Consider the following 22,421-nt stretch of genomic DNA (forward strand, 5'->3'; position numbering starts at 1 on the left):
GTGCAGTATGTCTGTTTCTGTTGTTATAGTGCAGTATGTCTGTTTCTGTTGTTATAGTGCAGTGCAGTATGTCTGTTTCTGTTGTTATAGTGCAGTATGTCTGTTTCTATTGTTATAGTGCAGTATGTCTGTTTCTATTGTTATAGTGCAGTGCAGTATGTCTGTTTCTATTGTTATAGTGCAGTGCAGTATGTCTGTTTCTATTGTTATAGTGCAGTATGTCTGTTTCTGTTGTTATAGTGCAGTATGTCTGTTTCTATTGTTATAGTGCAGTATGTCTGTTTCTGTTGTTAGTGAGTGCAGTATGTCTGTTTCTATTGTTATAGTGCAGTATGTCTGTTTCTGTTGTTATAGTGCAGTATGTCTGTTTCTGTTGTTATAGTGCAGTATGTCTGTTTCTGTTGTTATAGTGCAGTATGTCTGTTTCTATTGTTATAGTGCAGTATGTCTGTTTCTATTGTTATAGTGCAGTATGTCTGTTTCTGTTGTTATAGTGCAGTATGTCTGTTTCTATTGTTATAGTGCAGTATGTCTGTTTCTGTTGTTATAGTGCAGTATGTCTGTTTCTATTGTTATAGTGCAGTATGTCTGTTTCTATTGTTATAGTGCAGTGCAGTATGTCTGTTTCTATTGTTATAGTGCAGTATGTCTGTTTCTGTTGTTATAGTGCAGTATGTCTGTTTCTGTTGTTATAGTGCAGTATGTCTGTTTCTATTGTTATAGTGCAGTATGTCTGTTTCTATTGTTATAGTGCAGTATGTCTGTTTCTGTTGTTATAGTGCAGTATGTCTGTTTCTGTTGTTATAGTGCAGTATGTCTGTTTCTATTGTTATAGTGCAGTATGTCTGTTTCTGTTGTTATAGTGCAGTATGTCTGTTTCTGTTGTTATAGTGCAGTATGTCTGTTTCTGTTGTTATAGTGCAGTATGTCTGTTTCTATTGTTATAGTGCAGTATGTCTGTTTCTATTGTTATAGTGCAGTATGTCTGTTTCTGTTGTTATAGTGCAGTATGTCTGTTTCTGTTGTTATAGTGCAGTATGTCTGTTTCTATTGTTATAGTGCAGTATGTCTGTTTCTGTTGTTATAGTGCAGTATGTCTGTTTCTATTGTTATAGTGCAGTATGTCTGTTTCTGTTGTTATAGTGCAGTGCAGTATGTCTGTTTCTGTTGTTATAGTGCAGTATGTCTGTTTCTGTTGTTATAGTGCAGTGCAGTATGTCTGTTTCTATTGTTATAGTGCAGTATGTCTGTTTCTGTTGTTATAGTGCAGTATGTCTGTTTCTGTTGTTATAGTGCAGTATGTCTGTTTCTATTGTTATAGTGCAGTGCAGTATGTCTGTTTCTATTGTTATAGTGCAGTATGTCTGTTTCTGTTGTTATAGTGCAGTATGTCTGTTTCTATTGTTATAGTGCAGTATGTCTGTTTCTGTTGTTATAGTGCAGTATGTCTGTTTCTGTTGTTATAGTGCAGTATGTCTGTTTCTATTGTTATAGTGCAGTATGTCTGTTTCTATTGTTATAGTGCAGTATGTCTGTTTCTATTGTTATAGTGCAGTATGTCTGTTTCTGTTGTTATAGTGCAGTATGTCTGTTTCTGTTGTTATAGTGCAGTATGTCTGTTTCTATTGTTATAGTGCAGTATGTGTGCTAGTGAGCAGAAGGTTGGCTGTGGGACCTCTATCATCTAGACATTGAATAATGTATGATCTCACACCAGCATAGCCTATATACCTTACTTAACCATCAAACTCTCCTACTACCAGGTTGCTGGCATGTAAGCTAAATATTTGAGCACCTTGACAAGAGAGAGACAGAGAGAGAGAGTGAGTTGGTTAAAAGCTTTTGTTTTCTTCTGTTTATCAAATATCAAAAAATGTGTGCAGCGTTTTATATATCATCTTTTATTTATGTATATATTTATAAAGTGCTTAATAGGAATAGATAATCATAATATTTAATAATATATTGTCATATGTTAATTTGTTTTTTAAATTTATTACAGATGGTTGCTGTTGTCTTCCTTCCATTTGGCATTGGGGTGAGCTGTTATTTACATAATGTTTACAAGTCCCGGGTTATGCCCACCACGGTGCCCATCCTATTAGTTGGCAGTGGAGGTGGGAGTAGTTTGATTGCTCCCTGGCGGCGAATCGCTGCTTGAATCATGACAGGGAGCACGTGACGCCGGCGTCTTCAGAATGGTCACAGTTGTGTACATCCCAGGATATGTGTGAGCACTGCTGGAGCGAGGCCTCGGAGCCACTGCACTTCAGATTGTCCAGGAGGATGGTGCCGCTGCCGGGCCCGAAGTAGGCCTCCCCGCTTGCCGCAACAGCCTGCCCGCATCCCAGCTGGCGACACACCACCTGGGCATCTGGCATGTCCCAGGCGTCGTCACACACCGTACCCCACTTCGCCCCTGAGAACATCTCCACCCGACCCTCGCAGTGGTGCTGCCCGCCTACCAACCTCACCATGCCTAGAGGGAAAGAGAGGGTAGAAACAGAAATATATTCTGTAGAAAACTAACATTTAACACACCATGGTCCTGAGACATGAATGAAATACGATGCATTATTTTTTATTTATTTTACCTTTATTTAACCAGGTAGGCAAGTTGAGAACAAGTTCTCATTTCCAATTGCGACCTGGCCGATGGCCTCTGAAAAGTGATGCTGTGAACGTGTGTTGACCTTTCACCTTAACTTGAACCAGGAACATGCAGCTAAAACCTGAACAGGTAGAAGACTTACCGTCGCTTGGTGGTCTAGTGGTGCGCGTTGTTTCTGTCATGGTGAAGTCTCTTCCAGCTGGAACGGGCTGAAAGGCTGGAGAAGAAGAGGGAGATAGTATGAGGTTTATATTATTGTGTATGTTTCCCTGGTTGAGTGGTTATCTACTTGAGAACAACTGTTGATACAGTTCAATCAGAACAATCTATACCAGAGCACTCAGAACGTTGTAGTCAGTTATTCCATTGATCAGTTAATCAGCTATATGAGAAGATAACTGCTCTGGAGGTCAACTCTGTGATCCCCTTATCATCAGAGGTTCACTACGGTTCACCTGCTCTGATAACTCTTGACTTGATGAAGACCTTAGTTACAGGAAGGGCATCTTTCTCTGACATGATGAAGACCTTAGTCACAGGAACGACGTCTTTCTCTCTTTTTATTCTTCTTCTCTCTACTGTGTGTCTTATTTAGCCTTAAAAAACGGCTTGGCCTGCAGGCTTCCAGTGAGGCTGATTACCCCCAGAGAGGCTGATTACCCGCAGTGAGGCTGATTACCCCCAGAGACGCTGATTACCCCCAGAGAGGCTGATTACCCCCAGAGAGGCTCTATTACCCCCGAGAGGCTGATTACCCCAGAGAGGCTGATTACCCCCAGAGAGGCTGATTACCCCCAGAGAGGCTGATTACCCCAGAGACGCTGATTACCCCCAGAGAGGCTAATTACCCCAGAGACGCTGATTACCCCCAGAGAGGCTGATTACCCCAGAGAGGCTGATTACCCCAAGAGGCTCTATTACCCCCAGAGAGGCTGAATACCCCAGAGAGGCTGATTACCCCAGAGAGGCTGATTACCCCAGAGAGGCTGATTACCCCAGAGAGGCTGATTACCCCGAGAGGTTCTATTACCCCCAGAGAGGGTGATTACCCCGAGAGGCTAATTACCCCAGAGAGGCTAATTACCCCAGTGAAGCTCATCACCCTTGACTTCTCCATTCTATATTTCATGCTCTCTGGCCTGCCAGGCGGGGGGAGGGGCCTGCTCCTCAGAGACCAAAATTCAGCTCAGCAGGGAGGAGGAGAGGATAGAGGGATGACTGTGTGGAATGGTGACTATGGGGTGACCCGTGTGTGTGCCTGAGTGTGATGACTACAGAGGATTTTTGTGTGTGTGTGTGTGTGTGTGTGTGTGTGTGTGTGTGTGTGTGTGTGTGTGTGTGTGTGTGTGTGTGTGTGTGTGTGTGTGTGTGTGTGTGTGTGTGTGTGTGTGTGTGTGTGTGTGTGTGTGTGTGTGTGTGTGTGTGTGTGTGTGTGTGTGTGTGTGTGTGTGTGTGTGTGTGTGTGTGTGTGTGTGTCCATCCCGTGTGGCTCAGTTGGTAGCGCATGGTGTTTGCAACGCCAGGGTTGTGGGTTCGATTCCCACGGGGGACCAGTACGGAGAAAAAATGTATGAAATGTGTACATTCACTACTGGATAAGAGCGTCTGCTAAATGACTTAAATGTAGTTGTGTATAGGTGCCATAGCCTAATTTTCATTGTTTTTATTCACATATTTGAAGTCTTATTTATTCCTGTTTCTCCTTTATATTTATCACTACTTCAGTATATTATTTAGTCAAACGTTCTATATTATTTTACTTGAGCTTTACTTGAGCTTTATAAACCTTTTTTTCTGAGAGTGTTTTGACTTGTTGAGTGAATGAGGGAATGATTGAGTCCACTGTCTGGTTTCGAACCATACCGGCGCACCTGAACAGCATGGGGTTAACGAGCTGCCACCTGCATAAAGGCTGATCCAAATGACATTGAACAGGCAAACGATGTAACGCAGGATTCACCCAGACCGCTGCTGACGACGCCTGGGGAAAGAGGACCTGCTCCTGGGAGAGCCCATTACCCTGCTCGGTAGAGGCAGACCAACTCGACCGCCGCTCTGAGTGAAGTAATGCTATGTTGTTCGATTGATTGACCGATTCAGCTTCTCTCTCTCTCTCTCTCTCTCTCTCCACTTCAAGCCAGCCAGTGCGCTGAGGATGCAACACAGAGCGGCAGGTAGCCTAGCAGTTAAGAGCATTGGGCCAGTAACCGAAAGGTTGCTGGTTTGAATCCCTGAGCTGACTAGGTGAAAAATCTGTCTCTGCCCTTGAACAAGGCATTTAACGCTAAACACTCCTGTAAGTCGCTCTGGATAAGAGTGTCTGCTAAAGGATGAAACCATGATGACTACCGGTCTTGGACCAGGCTGGCCCCCGAACCAGAGAACTCTGGTGAATGTGGGCCTGGGCTTGTCCTTGTGTGTTCTGGTTTTAATATTGTGTAACTTACCACCCCCCCCCCCCCCTTTAACTAAAAGGGGAATATTAAAGAAGAACCTTGGATTTTGACCTGTACCAGAATAATCAACCAAGGAAAATGCTGACAAGTGAGGACATTTTGTTGGCCCTCACAAGGAAAATGTAAATTTTAGGGTTAAGGTTTAGGCGTTAGGTGGGTTAGGGTTAGGGAAAATAGGCTTTGAATGGAAATCGATTGTTGGTCCTCACAAGTACAGTAAAACCAACGTGTGTTTACTTCACTATGTACCTAGATCGGAGTCTAATCTCTTGACTGGCGCATAGAGCCTGGTAACAGTGTGGGACTTGTTGGAACTTAGAGAGTGTGTAATTACTGAGTGACACACTAATCAATACAAATTCTGAGCAAATTCCACCACTGTGGCTCTAAATCGAGGCTGGAGAGGCAGCGAGCCTGCTACAGTTGTATTAGATGGGACTTTGATGAACGGCGAAAAGCGGCAATTAAAATAAATGTTGTATCATGCCGGCCGTATTGTTTTTGCCACGACCAATTGAGTTTGGGCAAATACAGTTTATGTGAAAACGATTTCTAATGAAGCGTACTGTGAGATTTTCTAAACTTTAAATCTCTCGCGCTGGTCGCACTTTGTAGGGGGTGGAGGTCAAGGGTTATGCTACATGGTGATGAATAGAGATCACCCAATTACAATATAATTTGCTTTCATCCACTCCTGTCATAAGCTTCCAAATTCAATAGAATTCTGAGGAGCTGTGAAACCAGACGGTTAGAGACGGCTGGTGGACAACATTACTCAGTCTACCATAGCAGTCCTGCCTGCAGAAGATCAAAAAACGAATATCTGATTCACATCGGACAAATAAGTTATATTGCCATAGTCCCAGTCAGTCTTACGTGCACAGATAACTCCAGCATCTTCATGGTGTCCACAGTTGTGCTGTCCCCAGCCCAGGTTGAAACAATCCTCCAGTTTTCTTTCACTGCCCGTACAGTCCACGTTGTCCAGCAAGATGGGACCAGAGCCGTAGCCGAAGAAGGCCAGGATCTTGGCGGCGATGGCGGGACCACATCCCAGCTGCCTACACACCACCTGGGCATTGGCCAGCTCCCAGTCGTCGTCACACACCGTGCCCCAGAGGTTGCTGTGGAACACCTCCACGCGGCCCTGGCAGCTGCTATTACCGTTCACCACGCGGATGATGGGACGCTCTGGAGGAGGAGGACACACAGAGAGGCACATTCTTCACGGAGAGGTTTATTAGTAAAAGGTGTTACTATGCTTCCTTGTTACACAATGGCTTTAATCTATACATGGGTTAGAGCTCTGAATGCTGATTGGCTGACAGCCGTGGTATATCATGACAAAGCATGTATTTTTACTGCTCTAATTAGGTGGGGGCGGGGGGGGGGGGGGGGGGGTTGGGGCGGCAGTATCACCACTACCTTTGGTTGTCATAGCAACCGGTGTCTTTGTCACAGTAGTTGTAGTAGTCGTCTTGACTGGTTCTGTTCGGTCGGTCACTAGAATAAGATGAGCAATGCATTAGAATCAGAATGATGAGTCAGTCTACACGAGCAAGCTGATGCCTACAGTAGACAGCAGAGGGTTTCCCATCCTCTGTGAGGAGAGAAGGTGGGGTCAAATTAGGAATTAGAATACTAGAATTTAGAATACCAAAGTGGACATTTACCTTCTTATGATAGTATAAAAGGTCAGCCATTTTGGTCAGGGAATTGGTCAACCTTGGTTTGCCAGGGCTGTGATAAAATATTGTGTAAAACAATTCATTTGAAGAACGTGTACTGCACTGTGTGTTTGTTAGCTGGCTAGCCAGCCAGTTTTAGAGGAATGATTCTATAAATGGATCAAATTAACTACCCATATGCCAACATTCAATTCAAACAATACAGTCAATCCACAGCTTAGACAAGTTGTAAATGCAAGTACTGATATTGTATCATATAATATCACTCACAGCTTGGAAACAAACATTGAAAAAAAATAATGGTCTTTTTACATATATTTTAAAGGTTATTTAAACAGAAAATTGGCATAAAACCTGTATAAGCTGTGTTTATAATATGACAATATTTCAGGTTGACTATAATTCTATTACACAATTTCTGATACCCATCACATGCCTTACTTTTATTTTCCTGCATTAGTCAAATCAGGAAATACGTCACTTATGCCTCTACTGCATTCATTCCAATTAGACTGATCAAAATGGCTGCCATTTTCACCATGTTCTGGAACTTTGAGGGTTTAGGACATACTGTTGCCCCTCTAGTAATTTAATAGGATCTCTATGGGGGTGACTTCATTTACTTGCTCCATCACCACCATGTATTGTGGCACCGCTGTCTCAGATTTAGAGAAACCTAGAGATGAAACAGCACCCTCTATTGGTCATAGGATAGAGGTACAGGTGGAGCAGTGTGGTCTGATGGGGACCACACTATTATTACATTATAATACTCAAGCTAAATAATTGCCTGCAATGCTGGCAGTCTGGAAGAATGCCCTTCCCATGGGCATTGTGGCAGTGTTCATGGGAGGAACTGTGGTGGAGCCTGAACCTACACAGAGAGAACAGACATGAATAGCAGACATAGTATTAAAGACATTGGCAACATGAATTACAGAGAGAGAGAGAGAGATACAGGGAGAGATACAGGGAGAGAGAGAAAGACAGAGAGAGATGCAGCGAGAGAGAGAAAGACAGAGAGAGAGAGAAACAGAGAGAGACTGAGAGAGATACAGCGAGAGAGAGAGAGATACAGAGAGAGAAACAGAGAGAGACAGAGATACAGTGAGAGAGAGAGAAATACAGAGAGAGAGAGAGAGAAACAGAGAGAGACTGAGAGAGATACAGCGAGAGCGAGAGATACAGCGAGAGAGAGAGAAACAGAGAGAGACTGAGAGATACAGTGAGAGAGAGAGAAATACACAGAGAGAGAGAGAAACAGAGAGAGACTGAGAGAGATACAGTGAGAGAGAGAAATACAGAGAGAGAGAGAGAAACAGAGAGAGACAGAGAGATAGAGCGAGAGATACAGAGAGAGAGAGAGAGAGAGAGAGAGAGAGCGAAACAGAGAGAGACTGAGAGAGATACAGTGAGAGAGAGAGAAATACACAAAGAGAGAGAGAAACAGAGACACAGAGATAGAGCGAGAGATACAGAGAGAGAGAGAGAGAGAGAGAGAGCGAAACAGAGAGAGACTGAGAGAGATACAGTGAGAGAGAGAGAAATACACAGAGAGAGAGAGAAACAGAGACACAGAGATAGAGCGAGAGATACAGAGAGAGAGAGAGAGAGAGAGAGAGAGAGCGAAACAGAGAGAGACTGAGAGAGATAGAAACAGCTTCTCACCTGAACAGATAACTCCAGCGTCCTCATGATGTCCACAGTTGTGTATCCCCCATCCCAGGCTGTAGCATTTACTCAGCTGGTTCTCGTAGCCATTACAGTTGACGTTGTCCAGTAGAATCAGTCCTGTGCCGTAACCAAAGTAGGCGTTGGTGGTGGAAGAAACGGCGTGGCCACAGCCAATCTGCTGACAAACCACCCCTGCGTCTCTCCTACCCCAGTCGTCATCACACACCGTCCCCCAGCTGCCCTGGTAGAAGACCTCCACTCGTCCCTGGCAATAGTCCAGTCCACCAACTAACCGGATCCTACCATCTCCTAAAATATAGGGGAGGGCGGGAATCATCAGCATTCCATGTACACTATATATGTGGACTTCCCTTCAAATTAGTGGATTCGGCTATTTCAGCCACACCCGTTGCTGACAGGTGTATACAGTCGAGCACACAGCCATGCAATCTCCATAGACAAACAGTGGCAGTTGAACGGTCCGTACTGAAGAGCTCAGTGATTTTCAAAAATTAAATCAAAGTTGAATTTTCACATACACATATTTAGCAGATGCTATTGCGGGTATAGCAAAATGCTTGTGTTTCTAGCTCCAACAGTGCAGTCAGTAGTATCGAACAATTCACAACAATACACACACATCTAAAAGTAAAAGAATGGAATAAATACGTATATTAATATATGATCGAGCGATGTCAGAGCGGCACTGACTAAAATACAGTAGAATAGAATACAGTATATACATATATGAGATGAGTAAAACAGTATGTAAACATTATTAAAGTGACTAGTGTTCCATTATTAAAGTGGCCAGTGATTCCAAGTCTATGTATTTAGGACAGCAGCCTCTAAGGTGCAGGGTTGAGTAACCGGGTGGTAGCCGGCTAGTGATGGTTAGAGACGGCTAGTGATGGTTAGTGATGGCTATTTAACAGTCTGATGGCCTTGAGATAGAAGCTGTTTTTCAGTCTCTCGGTCCCAGCTTTGATGCACCTGTACTGACCTTGCCTTCTGGATGATAGCGGGGTGAACAGGCTGTGGCTCGGGTGGTTGATGTCCTTGATGATTTTTTTGGCCTTCCTGTGACATCAAGTGCTGTAGATCCTGGAGGTCCTTCATGTCCTGGAGGGCAGGTAGTTTGCCCCTGGTGATGCGTTGTGCAGACCGCACCACCCTCAGGAGAGTTGTGGGCGGTATAGTTGCTGTACCAGGCAGTGATACAGCCCGACAGGATGCTCTCAATTGTGCATCTGTAAAAGTTTGTGAGGGTTTTAGGGGCCAAGACAAGTTTCTTCAACATCCTAAGGTTGAAGAGGCGCTGTTGCGCCTTCCTCACCACACTGTCTGTGTGGGTGAACCATTTCGGATCGTCATTGATGTGTACGCCGAGGAACTTGAAGCTTTCCACCTTCTCCCCTGCAGTCCCGTTGATGTGGACAGGGGCGTGCTCCCTCTGCTGTTTCCTGAAGTCCACGATCAGCTCCTTTGTTTTGTTGACATTGAGGGAGAGGTTATTTTCCTAGCACCCGTCTCCCAGGGCCCTCACCTCCTCCTTGTAGGCTGTCTCGTCATTGTTGGTAATCAGGCCTCCTACTCTTGTGTCGTCTGCAAACTTGATGATTGAGTTGGAGGCGTGCATGGCCACGCAGTCGTGGGTGAACAGGGAGTACAGGGAGTACAGGAGGAGGCTGAGAACGCACCCTTGTGCGGCCCCTCTGTTGAAGATCAGCGTAGTGGAGGCATTGTTTCCTACCTTCACCACCTGGGGGCGGCCCGTCAGGAAGTCAACGACCCAGTTGCACAAGGCGGGGTTCAGACCCAGGGCCCCAAGCTTAATGATGAGCTTAGACGGTACAGTGGCGTTGAATACTGAGCTATAGTCAAGGAACAGCATTCTTACATAGGTTTTCCTCTTATCCAGATGGGATAGGGCAGTGTGCAGTGCGACTGCATCGTCTGTGGATCTATTGAGGCGGTAAGCAAATTAAAGTGGGTCTAGGGTGCCAGGTAAGGTGGAGGTGATATGATCCTAAACTAACCTCTCAAAGCACTTTATGATGACAGAAGTGAGTGCTAAGGGGCGATAGTCATTTAGTTCAGTTACCTTAGCTTTCTTGGGTACAGGAACAATGGTAGACATATTGAAGCATGTGGGGACAACAGACTGGGATAGGGAGAGATTGAATATGTCTGTAAACACTCCAGCCAGCTGGTCTGCGCATGCTCTAGGACGCGGCTAGGGATGCCGTCTGGGCCGGCAGCCTTGCGAAGGTAAACACTCTTAAATGTCTTGCTCACGTCGGCCACGGAGAAGGAGAGCCCCCAGTTCTTGGTAGCGGGCCGCGTCGGTGGCACTTTGTTATCCTCAAAGCTGGTGAAGAAGGTGTTTAGCTTGTCCGGAATCAAGACGTCGGTGTCCGCGACATGGCTGTTTTTTTCTTTGTAGTCCATGATTTTCTGTAGACTCCGTCTCGTGTCTGAGCCATTGAATTGCGACTCCACTTTGTCTCTGTACTGACGTTTAGCCTGTTTGATTGCCTTATAGAGGGAATAACTACACTGTTTGTATTTGGCCATATTCCCAGTCACCTTGCCATGGTTAAATGCAGTGGTTCGCGCTTTCAGTTTTGCGCGAATGCTGCCATCTATCCACGGTTTCTGGTTTGGGTAGGTTTTAATAGTCACAGTGGGTACAACATCTTCTATACACTTCCTGATGAACTCAGTCACCGTGTCGTATCCGTGTATTCATCGATGTTATTCTCAGAGGCTACCCGGAACATATCCCAGTCCATGTGATCAAAATAATCTTGAAGCATGGATTCCGACTGGTCAGATCAGCGTTGAATAAACCTAAGCACAGGTACTTCCTGTTTGAGTTCCTGCCTATAAGAAGGGAGTAGCAAAATGGAGTCGTGATCAGATTTTCCGAAGGGAGGGCAGAGGAGGGTCTTGTAGACATTTCAAAAAGTTGAGTAGCAGTGGTCCAATGTTTTGCGAGTACTACAGTCATTGTGTTGGTAGAACTTCGGTAGCATTTTCCTCAAATTGCATTGTTCAAATCCCCAGCTACAATATATGCGGCCTCAGGATATGTGGTTTCCAGTTTGCATAAAGTCCAGTGTAGTTCTTTTTGGACCGTCATGGTATCGGCTTGAGGGGGATATACATGGCTGTGACTATAACCGAAGATAATTCTCTTGGGAGGTAATACGGTCGGCATTTGATTGTGAGGTATTCTAGGTCGGCTGAACAAAAGGACTTGAGTTTCTGTACGGTATCACAATCACACCATGAGTAGTTAATCATGAAACATACACCCTGCCTTTCTTCTTCCCAAAGAGTTTTTTATTCCTGTCTGCGCGATGTACTGAGAACCCAGCTGGCTGTATAGATGGGGACAGTATACCCAGAGAGAGCCATGTTTCTGTGAAACAGAGTATGTTACAATCCCTGATGTCTCTCTGGAAGGAGATCCTCGCCCTGAGCTCGTCTACTTTATTATCCAGAGACTGAACATTAGCGGTGGCTGGTGTGCATGCCTCCTGAGTCGGACTAGAAGCCCCGCCGGCAACGTCTTGGAGCACCCTCTGGGATAAGTTCAATTGCCCTGGGGGGTACGAACAAAGGATCCATTGGGGAAAGTCGTATTCCTGGTCGTAACGCTCATTAGTTATTTCTGGTTGTAACACAAAAAAAACTCCAAAGGCAAACATTGGCAGCAGAATGGCCCGTACTGAAGAGCTCAGTAACTTTCAACATGGCAATATCATAGGATGCCTTTCCAACAAGTCAGATCGTCAAATTTCTACCCTACTAAAGCTGCCCCGGTCAACTGTAAGTGCTGTTATTGTGAAGTGGAAATGTCTAGGAGCAACAACGGCCCATCCTTGAAGTGGTAGGCCACGCAAGCTCACAGAATAGGACCGCCGAGTTCTGAAGCGCGTAGCGTGTAAAAATCATCTGTCCTCAGTTGCAACACTCACTGTCGAGTTCCAAACTGCCTCTGGAAGCAACGTCAGCACAATAACTGTTCGTCGGGAGCTTCATGAAATGGGTTTACATGGCCGAGCAGCTGTACACAAGCCTAAGATCACCATGCGCAATGCCAAGCGTTGGCTGGAGTGGTGTAAAGCTCGCTGCCATTGGACTCTGGAGCAGTGGAAACAAGTTATCTGGAGTGATGAATCACGCTTCACTATCTGGCAGTCTGACGGACAAATCTGGGTTTGGCAGATGCCAGGAGAACGCTACCTGCCCCAATGCATAGTGCCAACTGTAAAGTTTGTTAGAAGAAAAATAATGGTCTTGGGCTGTTTTTTCATGGTTCGGGCCCCTTAGTTCCAGTGAAGAGAAAATCAGAACCTACAGCATACAATGACATTATAGACGATTCTGTGCTTCCAACTTTGTGGCAACAGTTTGGGGAAGGCCCTTTCCTGTTTTAGCATAACAATGCCCCCGTGCACAAAGTGAGGTCCATACAGAAATTATTTGTCGAGATTGGTGTGGAAGAACTTGACTGGCCTGCACAGAGCCCTGACCTCAACCCCATTGAACACCTTTGGGAATAATCGCCCAATATCAGTGCCCAACCTCACTAATACTCTTGTGGCTGAATAGAAGCAGGTGCCTGCAACAATGTTCCAACATCTAGTGGAAACCCTTCCCAGAAGAGTGGAGGCTGTTATAGCAGCAAAGGGGGGACCAACTCCATAATACTGGGCATGATTTTGGAATGAGATGTTCGACAAGCAGGTGTCGACATACTTGTATCTTCTCATTCAAAGCCTGGCTTCATGTCTATAACACATCTATAATGTCTTTATGGTCTGTCTATGTGTCTCCTGACCCCTCCTGTCTCTGCCTCCAGTATTTAACTGCAATAGTTTATGTGTCGGGGGGCTAGGGTCAGTCTGTTATATCTGGAGTATTTCTCCTGTCTTATCTGGTGTCCTGTGTGAATTTAAGCCCCCTCTAATTCTCTCTCTTTTTCTCTCTCTCCTTCACTCTCTCTTTCTCTCTCTCTTCTCTCGGAAGACCTGAGCCCTAGGACCATGGCTCAGGACTACCTATCCTGGTGACTCCTTGTGTCCCCAGTCCACCTGGTTGTGCTGCTGCTCCGGTTTCAGCTGTTCTGCCTGCGGCTGTGAAGCCATGGCTTGTTCGCCGGACATGCTGCCTTGCCCCGGACCTGCTGTTTTCGACTCTCTCTCTCTACCGCACCTGCTGTCTCTAACTCTGAATGATCGGCTATGAAAAGCCAACTGACATTTACTCCTGGGGTGCTGACCTGTTGCACCCTCTACAACCACTGTGATTATTATTATCTGACCCTGCTGGTCACCTATGAATGTTTGAACATCTTGGCCATGTTCTGTTACAATCTCCACCCGGCACAGCCAGAAGAGGACTGGCCACCCCTCAGAGCCTGGTTCCTCTCCACCTGGCACAGCCAGAAGAGGACTGGCCACCACTCAGAGCCTGTTTCCTCTCCACCCTGCACAGCCAGAAGAGGACTGGCCAACACTCAGAGCCTGGTCACTCTCTAGGTTTCTTCCTAGGGAAGAACCTTCTTCCTAGCCACCGTGCTTCTACATCTGCATTGCTTGCTGTTTGGGGTTTTAAGCTGGGTTTCTGTACAGCACTTTGTGACATCGGCTGATGTAAAAAAAAGGGCTTTATAAATAAACTTGATTGATTGATATGTCTGTGAGTTGTTATGTCTGAGATTTGTCTGTCTTAGTTTCCAGGTCTCTATTGAAAACTAATTGTATCTCAATGACACTACCTCGATAAATAAAGGTTAAATAAAAAAAAAATGGTGGCTTAAAATTCTTAATTGAATATCGCTCCATTACACTATGGTAGCATTTACACAGGCAGCCAAATTCTGATATTTTGCCCCATTATTGGCAAAAGTTCTGATCTGATTGGTCAAAAGACCAATAAGTGGGAAAAGATCAGAAATGGGTTGCCTGTGTAATCGCATACTATTTAGTTTGGATTCCGGGCTAGATTTATTGGGCCCTTGTGAGCGTGTTGTCTTCCATGAACTTTGAAGTTCTACAGTTCTACAAACCTGGTTGTGACTGAAGGCAAACGGACTTCACCCTTTCCCTTAAAGCAGTTTATACAGTGAATTAAACAAACCCTTCTTCAAACTATTTTATGTACATCATTTGACTGAAATTAGAGAGAAAGAAATTAACTGGATCACTTACTTAAACCTGAGTTTCTCCTAGATGAAGTGGTGGTCTCACCGAGGCCCCGTGACTCCACCACTGATGGAACTAAGGAGAGATGAGACAGAGGTAATAAAATAATACATTATTTTATTAGTGAGTCAACCAGGGATGTGTCCTTTTAACTTACTCTTTGTCACGCATTGACATCACATGAAATCTTTAGAAATTGCAAGGACCCTTCCTATACAAAACATAATTACAAGAGTGATACACTAGAGATTCATCTCTGGACCTTCGAAGCCAGTTCAACGTTTTTTCATTGTTCTCCTCTAGTCCTCTAGTCAGACCTGGGACACCAGGTGGGACCTCGAAGCCAGTTCAACGTTTTTTCATTGTTCTCCTCTAGTCCTCTAGTCAGACCTGGGACACCAGGTGGGACCTCGAAGCCAGTTCAACGTTTTTTCATTGTTCTCCTCTAGTCCTCTAGTCAGACCTGGGACACCAGGTGGGACCTCGAAGCCAGTTCAATGTTTTTTCATTGTTCTCCTCTAGTCCTCTAGTCAGACCTGGGACACCAGGTGGGTGCAATTAATTATCAGGTTTTAGCGGTTTTACACATACGTGTTATTCAATCATTGCACCCACACTGCTCGTCCGCGTCAACAAGCGTCTGCGTAGCCAGGCGCTAAAATAGAACTTGGTTCTATTTGTGACGCTTGATGCGCTGCAAGTCCTGCCTCTCCAACCTCCTCATTGGTCTTTAGGAGCATATATGCACGTGTCATCTCCTCATTGGTTTTTAGGAGCATGTATCCCACGTGGGTGATTGAAAGATGAATTGAGGTCCACACTCCAGTCTAGTCAGTTGTGGTAATGCACCTTAAAGTTAAAGTTGGTTGCCAACCGACATATAAAGTCCAAAGAAGAAGAAGCCTGAAGGAGGAGAGATTACTAGAAACGTATTCGGTTTACCATTTTATCTGTGGATTACTTGTCGGAGTAGAGGACCTTGTGCATTTCAGGTAAAATAACAACCCAATGTTTATATCCCAGGACAAATTAGCTAGCAACAGCAAGCTAGCTAGCTAAATTGCCATAAATGCTTGCTTATTGATCTGTCCCCAAATTAATATAATTGGTTCAGAGTTAGTTTTTAAATTTCAACCTGCGTGTCCTGATTGCTTCTGGTGTGGGGGAACAAAATCAACATGCGCGAGATAGTGCACGCAGACACATGCGAGCGTGCATTCTGGTCAGCATGTAAGAGTTGCATACCCCTGGACTGGAGTATTATAAATATACCTCAATCAGCCTTACCTTTGCATGTGACCGATACATCCTCGTAGTGGTAACAGTTATGGATTCCCCAGCCCAGACTGCCACACTGTCCCAGGTCAGTCTCCCCTCCTTTACAGTCTACGTTGTCCAACAAGATGGGCCCCAAGCCCTGGCCGTACTCCGAGATGCTACCCACCGCCACAGCCAGACCACAGACCAGCTGCCGACACACCACATTGGCATCTACCATGTCCCAGTCGTCATCACACACCGTACCCCACGTTCCGTTGTGCCACACTTCCACACGCCCCTCACACCGGTCACGCCCGTTCACCAGACGCACTGCAGAGACGAGACAATATATCACTAGACACACTGTAGAGGAGAGACAATATGATATCATTAGACCTACTGTAGAGGAGAGACAATTTGATATCATCAGACCCACTGTAGAGGAGAGACAGAGACAAATGCAACATGGTCAGAGAAATCAACAATCAGCACCGCTGTCTTCCCTCTCACTCTTATGCTGATGTCATCAATCAGCACCACTGTCTTCCCTTTCACTCTGATGCTGATGTCATCAATCAGCACCACTGTCTTCCCTTTCACTCTTATGCTGATGTCATCAATCAGCACCACTGTCTTCCCTCTCACTCCGATGCTGATGTCATCAATGTGACCCAGTGTGTGATGACGTCATATTATGCTGTCGGGAGGCTGTATCAAGGCCTTGTTTTCTTATTTTTCACTGTAAGTGAAGAAAATCCTCCACCAAACCAATTCAATCCATATCATTTTACTGTCTTTGACTACTGGCTAGAAGCTGTATGCTTTCTTTCTGTATAATACATGTGCCACACAACATAGATCAAAATGTAAATCTGGGCAAGCACATAACAGGCCCACTATCTGTTGGACATTATACTCGTGTGTGTTACCGTCTGGAAAAATAACTCTCATATAATGATAGTTAATAGCGACATGAATCCTTTTTTGACTAGCTCGTCTAATCCTTTCCACTGTCCAATTTAAGGAACAGAATAAGACTAAGCAAACCACATGACTCCACTGACTAGTGTGTGATGGTGAGAAAGATATAGGGGGGAGATATAGAGAAAGAGAGGGGGGAAGAGAAAGAGGGGGGGAGAGAACAAGAGAGAGTAATTGAGGTGGATTAGGTAAATTGAGAGCAAAGGGAAGTGACCTTGTTGTAGTGTGCCCAACGTGCTGATCTCTCTCTCCCTGTCTCATTTTCCCTCTCTCCTCTCTCTCTCCTCTCTCTCTCTCTCTCTCTCTCTCTCTTTCTCTCTCTCTCTCTCTCGCTCTCTCTCTGTCTCTCTCTCTGTCTCTCTCTCTCTCTCCTCTCTCTCTCTCTCTCTCTCTCTCTCTCTCTCCCTGTCTCATTTTCCCTCTCTCCTCTCTCTCTCTGTCTCTCTCTCTCTCTCTCTCTCTCTCTCTCTCTGTCTCTCTCCTCTCTCTCTCCTCTCTCTCTCTCTCTCTCTCTCTCTCTCTCTCTCTACAAGTTAGATAATTTGTCATTCATGCGTTGGATGCGAACATGTATTTGTTGAACATGGGTGTTTCAGACAGACAGAAGGTGCGGTGGATGTGGTGAGAGTTGGAGGGAGTTCCTACCTTGGGAATGCGTTGTCTTCACGGGGGTCGTCGTCGTGGTGCCATTGGCTGAGGAAAAAAAGGCAGGGAGGTAGGAAAGAGAGAGAGAAAGATAGAGAGACTGGTCAAATGATTTGTTGAAAGGAGGTTCTTGGCCCTCCATAGTACTGGACTCCGTATCTACTATGTCTATTTCCTGTAATATGAGACACAGCTTGACAACGCAACAGGAAGACAGTTTAGACCATGTAGCTAGCTGAACCAGCGAAGGAGTCGACATACAAATATGTACAGAGGGTTTATACATTCCTGTCTGTGTGACATTTGGGGATTTTCGTTTTGAGAATGGAAACTACGAACTACACTGTCTCTTCCAAATACTGTCTTTACCCCCCAACATGGCAGGCTTTACTTTGTTAAACATCCCTGTTTCCTAAACCTCTGTGTGCCAGTTCTGGAATATATCAAACAAGTGGAACTGGCTGGGGTACTGGAGGAGAGGTTTAGACTGGCTGGGGGTACTAGAGGAGAGGTTTAGACTGGCTGGGGTACTGGAGGAGAGGTTTAGACTGGCTGGGGTACTGGAGGAGAGGTTTAGACTGGCTGGGGTACTGGAGGATAGGTTAGACTGGCTGGGGGTACTGGAGGAGAGGTTAGACTGGCTGGGGGTACTGGAGGAGAGGTTAGACTGGCTGGGGGTACTGGAGGAGAGGTTTAGTCTGGCTGGGGGTACTGGAGGAGAGGTTTGGGAAACACTGTTTTCCCTCAACACTATATCTTTAGGCATTAACCAAACAACTGATAAAAGCTGTATACAGCAATAATGATTGGACATCTTAGGTATATCGCCCATCCTTTAGCAACCACACAGACTCTATAGGGTTGGGCTCTGTTTAGTCTTGTGTTCTGAGTCTTATTCCACTTGGATTTTGGAATGACCGTGAGAAAGCTGGACATCAAGATTATGCTGTGTATTACTCCTTAGGTTAATGGCGGTTGGTAGTCTTTCCTGGAATTTGAAGTTCTGTTGGTACAGCAAAAGCATACAGTATGTGGGTCTATTTCCATCCAGTTTCCTGTTTTCTGTAGAGGAGGTATTCTACAGCCACTGAGATGGTGGTTTCTAGTTCCATTCACTGCCTCAAAAAGAGAGAATAGGAACCATTCTAAACACCACCATCAAAATACAGTATGTCAATTCACAGGCTTTCTCCCTTTAGGAATATTTTGGAGGGGGTATTTTATTAGGATCCCCATTAGCTGTTGTGATAGCAGCAGCTACTCTTCCTGGGATCCACACAGAACATGAAACATGACATAATACAGAACGTTAATAGACAAGAACAGCTCAAGAACAGAACTATATACATTTAGAAATGCACACGTAGCCTACATATCAATACACACAAACTATTTAGGTCAAATAAGGGGAGAGGCGTTGTGCCGTGAGGTGTTGCTTTATCTGTTTATTGAAACCAAGTTTGCTGTTAATTTGAGCAATATGAGATGGAAGGAAGTTCCATGCAATAAGGGCTCTATATAATACTATACGCTTTCTTGAATTTGTTCTGGATTTGGGGACAATGAAAAGACCCCTGGTGGCATGACTGGTGGGGTAATTGTGTGTTTCAGAGCTATGCATAAGCTGACTATGCAAACAATTTGGAATTTTCAACACATTAACGTTTCTTATAAAAAGAAGTGATGCAGTCAGTCTCTCCTCAACTCTGAGCCAAGAGAGACTGGCGTGCATAGTATTTATATCAGCCCTCTGATTACAATGAAGAGCAAGATGTGCCGCTCTGTTCTGGGCCAGCTGCAGTTTACAGTAACTAGGTCTTTCTTTGTAGCACTTGACAACTTGGCTGGACAATAATCAAGATAAGACAAAAGTAGAGCTTGCAGGACTTGCTTTGTGGAGTGTGGTGTCGAAAAAGCAGAACATCTCTTTATTACAGACAGACCTCTCCCCCTCTTTACAACCATTGAATCTATATGTTTTGACCATGACAGTTTACAATCTAAGGTAACACCAAGTAATTGAGTCTCCTCAGCTTGTTCAACAGTCACACCATTCATTACCAGATTCAGCTGTACCAAATACAATGCTCTTAGTTTTAGAGATGTTCAAGAACAGTTTATTACTGGCCACTCATTTCAAAACTGACTGCAACTCCTTGTTAAGGTTTTCAGTGACTTCATTAGCTATGGTTGCTGACACGCATATGGTTAAATCATCAGCATACATGGACACACAGGCTTTGTTTAATGCCAGTGTTATGTCATTAGTAAAAATAGAAAAGAGTAGAGGGCCTAGAGAACTGCCCTGTGGTACACCACACTTTACATGTTTAACATTATAGAAACTTCCATTAAAGAAAACCCTCTGTTCTATTAGATAGAACAGAGGGTTTTCTTTAATGGAAGATGATGAAAAGCCATAACACATACGTTTTTTTTCAACAGGTTATGGCCAATAATATCAAAGGTTGCACTGAAATCTAACAATACAGCTCCCACAATCTTTTTATTATCAATTTCTTTCAACCAATCATCAGTCATTTGTGTCAGTGCAGTACATGTTGAGTGCCCTTCTCTATAAGCATGCTGAAAGTATGTTGTTTATTTGTTTACAGAGAAATATCTTTCTATTTGGTCAACCACAAAATGTTTTCCCGACAGTTTGCTATGAGCTGGCAGCAAGCTGATTGGTCTGCTGTTAGAACCAGTAAAGGCCGCTTTACCTACCACTCTTGGGTAGCGGAATGACTTTGGCTTCCCAATGCTTGGGTGCTTGTGTCAATGAAACAAGAGGCCCTAAACACATAAACAGTTATGTTATGTTCGCTATGTGGGTTAGTTATTGAAAAGTGTCCTAGAATGTTCTAATACGATGTGTTTTTTTTCATCGTCTGTATTCATATAGGCGACGTAGGACTGACATCTGGGGTGGGAACAGTAATGTTACAGTGCGTTTCAGAAAAGACAGTCAGTAAAATGAGAAGAGATTCACTTAGAAAACCACTTACCAGGTATGGCTCTTCTGCTGATATCGGTCAAATCTCCTGAAATCAGAAAATAAAAACGTCACAAAGAAATGTCAGATAGCACAGGAATCCCTCATGAATTTGATCGTTGGCAACATTAATTCAATAAACACTTGAAGTTTGCTAACATCTCACTGGTCTAGTCTAGGGAAATCATGAGAGATGTATCTGTCTTTTTGCAGTAGGCTACATATGAAAACTCATTTCACCCAACCTAATTTATATATATCAAATCAAATCGTATTTGTCACATGCGCCGAATACAACAGGTGTAGACCTTACAGTGAAATGCTTACTTACAAGCACTTAACCAACAATGCAGTTTAAAAAATAATATATATATATACTGTACATACACTGAGTATACGAAACATTAGAAACAGCTTCCTAATATTGAGTTGCACTCCCACCTTTTGCCCTCAGAACAGCCTCAATTCGTCAGGGGCATGGACTCTACAAGGTGTCAACAGCATTCCACAGGGATGCTGGCCCATGTTTACTCCAATGCTTCCCACAGTTGTGTCAAGTTGGCTGGATGTCCTTTAGGTGGTGGACCATTCTTGATACACACGGGAAACTGTTGAGCGTCACAAAAACAGTAGCGTTGCAGTTCTTCACATAAACTGGTGCGCCTGGCAACTATTACCGTTAACAATTCTTAAATCTATTGTCTTGCCCATCTACCCTATGAATGGCAATCAACACGTCTCAATTAGCTTGAGTCTTAAACATTCTTCTACACTGATTGAAGTGGATTTAATGAGACAACATTAAGGGTTAACAGATTTCACCTGGTCAGTCCATGTTCTGGAAAGACCATGTTCCATTTAACAGGCGCTTTTTATCCAAAGCAACTCAGTCATCCATGCATATATTTTACGTGGAGGAGATAATGGGAATCGAACCAACTATTTAGGCATTGTAAGCATGTTCTACTAACTGAATTACAGAGGACCATGTTCTACTAAATGAACTACAGAGAACCATGTTCTACTAACTGAACTACAGAGGACCATGTTCTACTAACTGAACTACAGAGAACCATGTTCTACTAACTGAACTACAGAGGACCATGTTCTACTAACTGAACTACAGAGCACCATGTTCTACTAACTGAACTACAGAGGACCATGTTCTACTAACTGAGCTACAGAGAACCATGTTCTACTAACTGAACTACAGAGGACCAAAAGGTGAAATTAACAAGATAAAATGAACAGTAAACACTCACAAAAGATCCACAGTCAGCTCAGACAACTAGAGGCTTTAAAATGGATTGTCTCCCAAATCAAAAATGAGCTGGGGTGATATATCACTCCGTTACACACACACACACTCACACTCACCGATCTGCAGTATCACTCCAACAGCCACCAGTAGCAGGGACCCTAGCAGCGATGCCAGCAGCCAGCCAGCAGCCTTCCAGCCTCCACACGGCCTGCACACACACTCCTTTACACGCTGGCATCGCATGGCTCTCTGTCTCTCTCTCTGTCTGAGTGACGATCCCATCAGTCTGGTGGAACACACACACAATCTATCAGTGCTCTGGACCCTCTGTCTGTCTCTGTCTCTCTCTCTCTGTCTGTCTCTCTGTCTGTCTCTCTCTTCGACAAAATCTCTCTCTGTCTGTGTCCATCTCTCTCTGTCTGTCTCCGTCTATCTCCATCTCTGTCTCTCTACGTCTCTCTGTCTGTCTGTCTCCGTCTGTCTGTCTCTCTCTATGTGTCTGTCTTTCTCTCTGTCTCTCTCTGACTCCATCGCTCTCTGTCTGTGTCCGTCTCTCTCTGTCTGTCTCCGTCTATCTCCATCTCTGTCTCTCTACGTCTCTCTGTCTGTCTCCGTCTGCCTGTCTCTCTCTA

General features: G+C 44.5%; 1 protein-coding gene across 1 annotated transcript; it reads right to left on the reverse strand.

Annotated features, from left to right (window-relative positions):
- Positions 1-1,904: 1,904 nt before the first annotated feature.
- On the reverse strand, positions 1,905-22,032 carry ssc4d (scavenger receptor cysteine rich family member with 4 domains). Its single transcript, XM_045716266.2, has 10 exons — positions 21,906-22,032; positions 15,935-16,237; positions 8,424-8,738; positions 7,546-7,629; positions 7,379-7,431; positions 6,621-6,667; positions 6,493-6,570; positions 5,944-6,290; positions 2,754-2,828; positions 1,905-2,479 (listed from the first exon to the last, which is right to left on the reverse strand). Exons 1-10 carry the CDS (start codon positions 22,030-22,032, stop codon positions 2,163-2,165), a joined length of 1,746 nt encoding a protein of 581 aa, XP_045572222.2. The 3' UTR covers positions 1,905-2,162.
- Between the last annotated feature and the right edge of the window lie 389 nt (positions 22,033-22,421).

This window comes from Salmo salar, chromosome 04, assembly GCF_965601325.2.
Source record: "Salmo salar chromosome 04, fSalSal1, whole genome shotgun sequence".
NCBI lineage: Eukaryota > Metazoa > Chordata > Actinopteri > Salmoniformes > Salmonidae > Salmo > Salmo salar.

Bases quoted from the DNA above. Each gene is read 5' to 3' on its own strand.
- ssc4d (XM_045716266.2), bottom strand. From the start codon at position 22,032: ATGCGATGCCAGCGTGTAAAGGAGTGTGTGTGCAGGCCGTGTGGAGGC. The intron at 6,291-6,492 runs GTAGTGGTGATA...CTCTCCGTGAAG, and splicing joins GGTTGCTATGACAACCAAAG to AATGTGCCTCTCTGTGTGTC. The intron at 2,829-5,943 runs GTAAGACTGACT...CTTCTTCTCCAG, and splicing joins TGCTGGAGTTATCTGTGCAC to CCTTTCAGCCCGTTCCAGCT.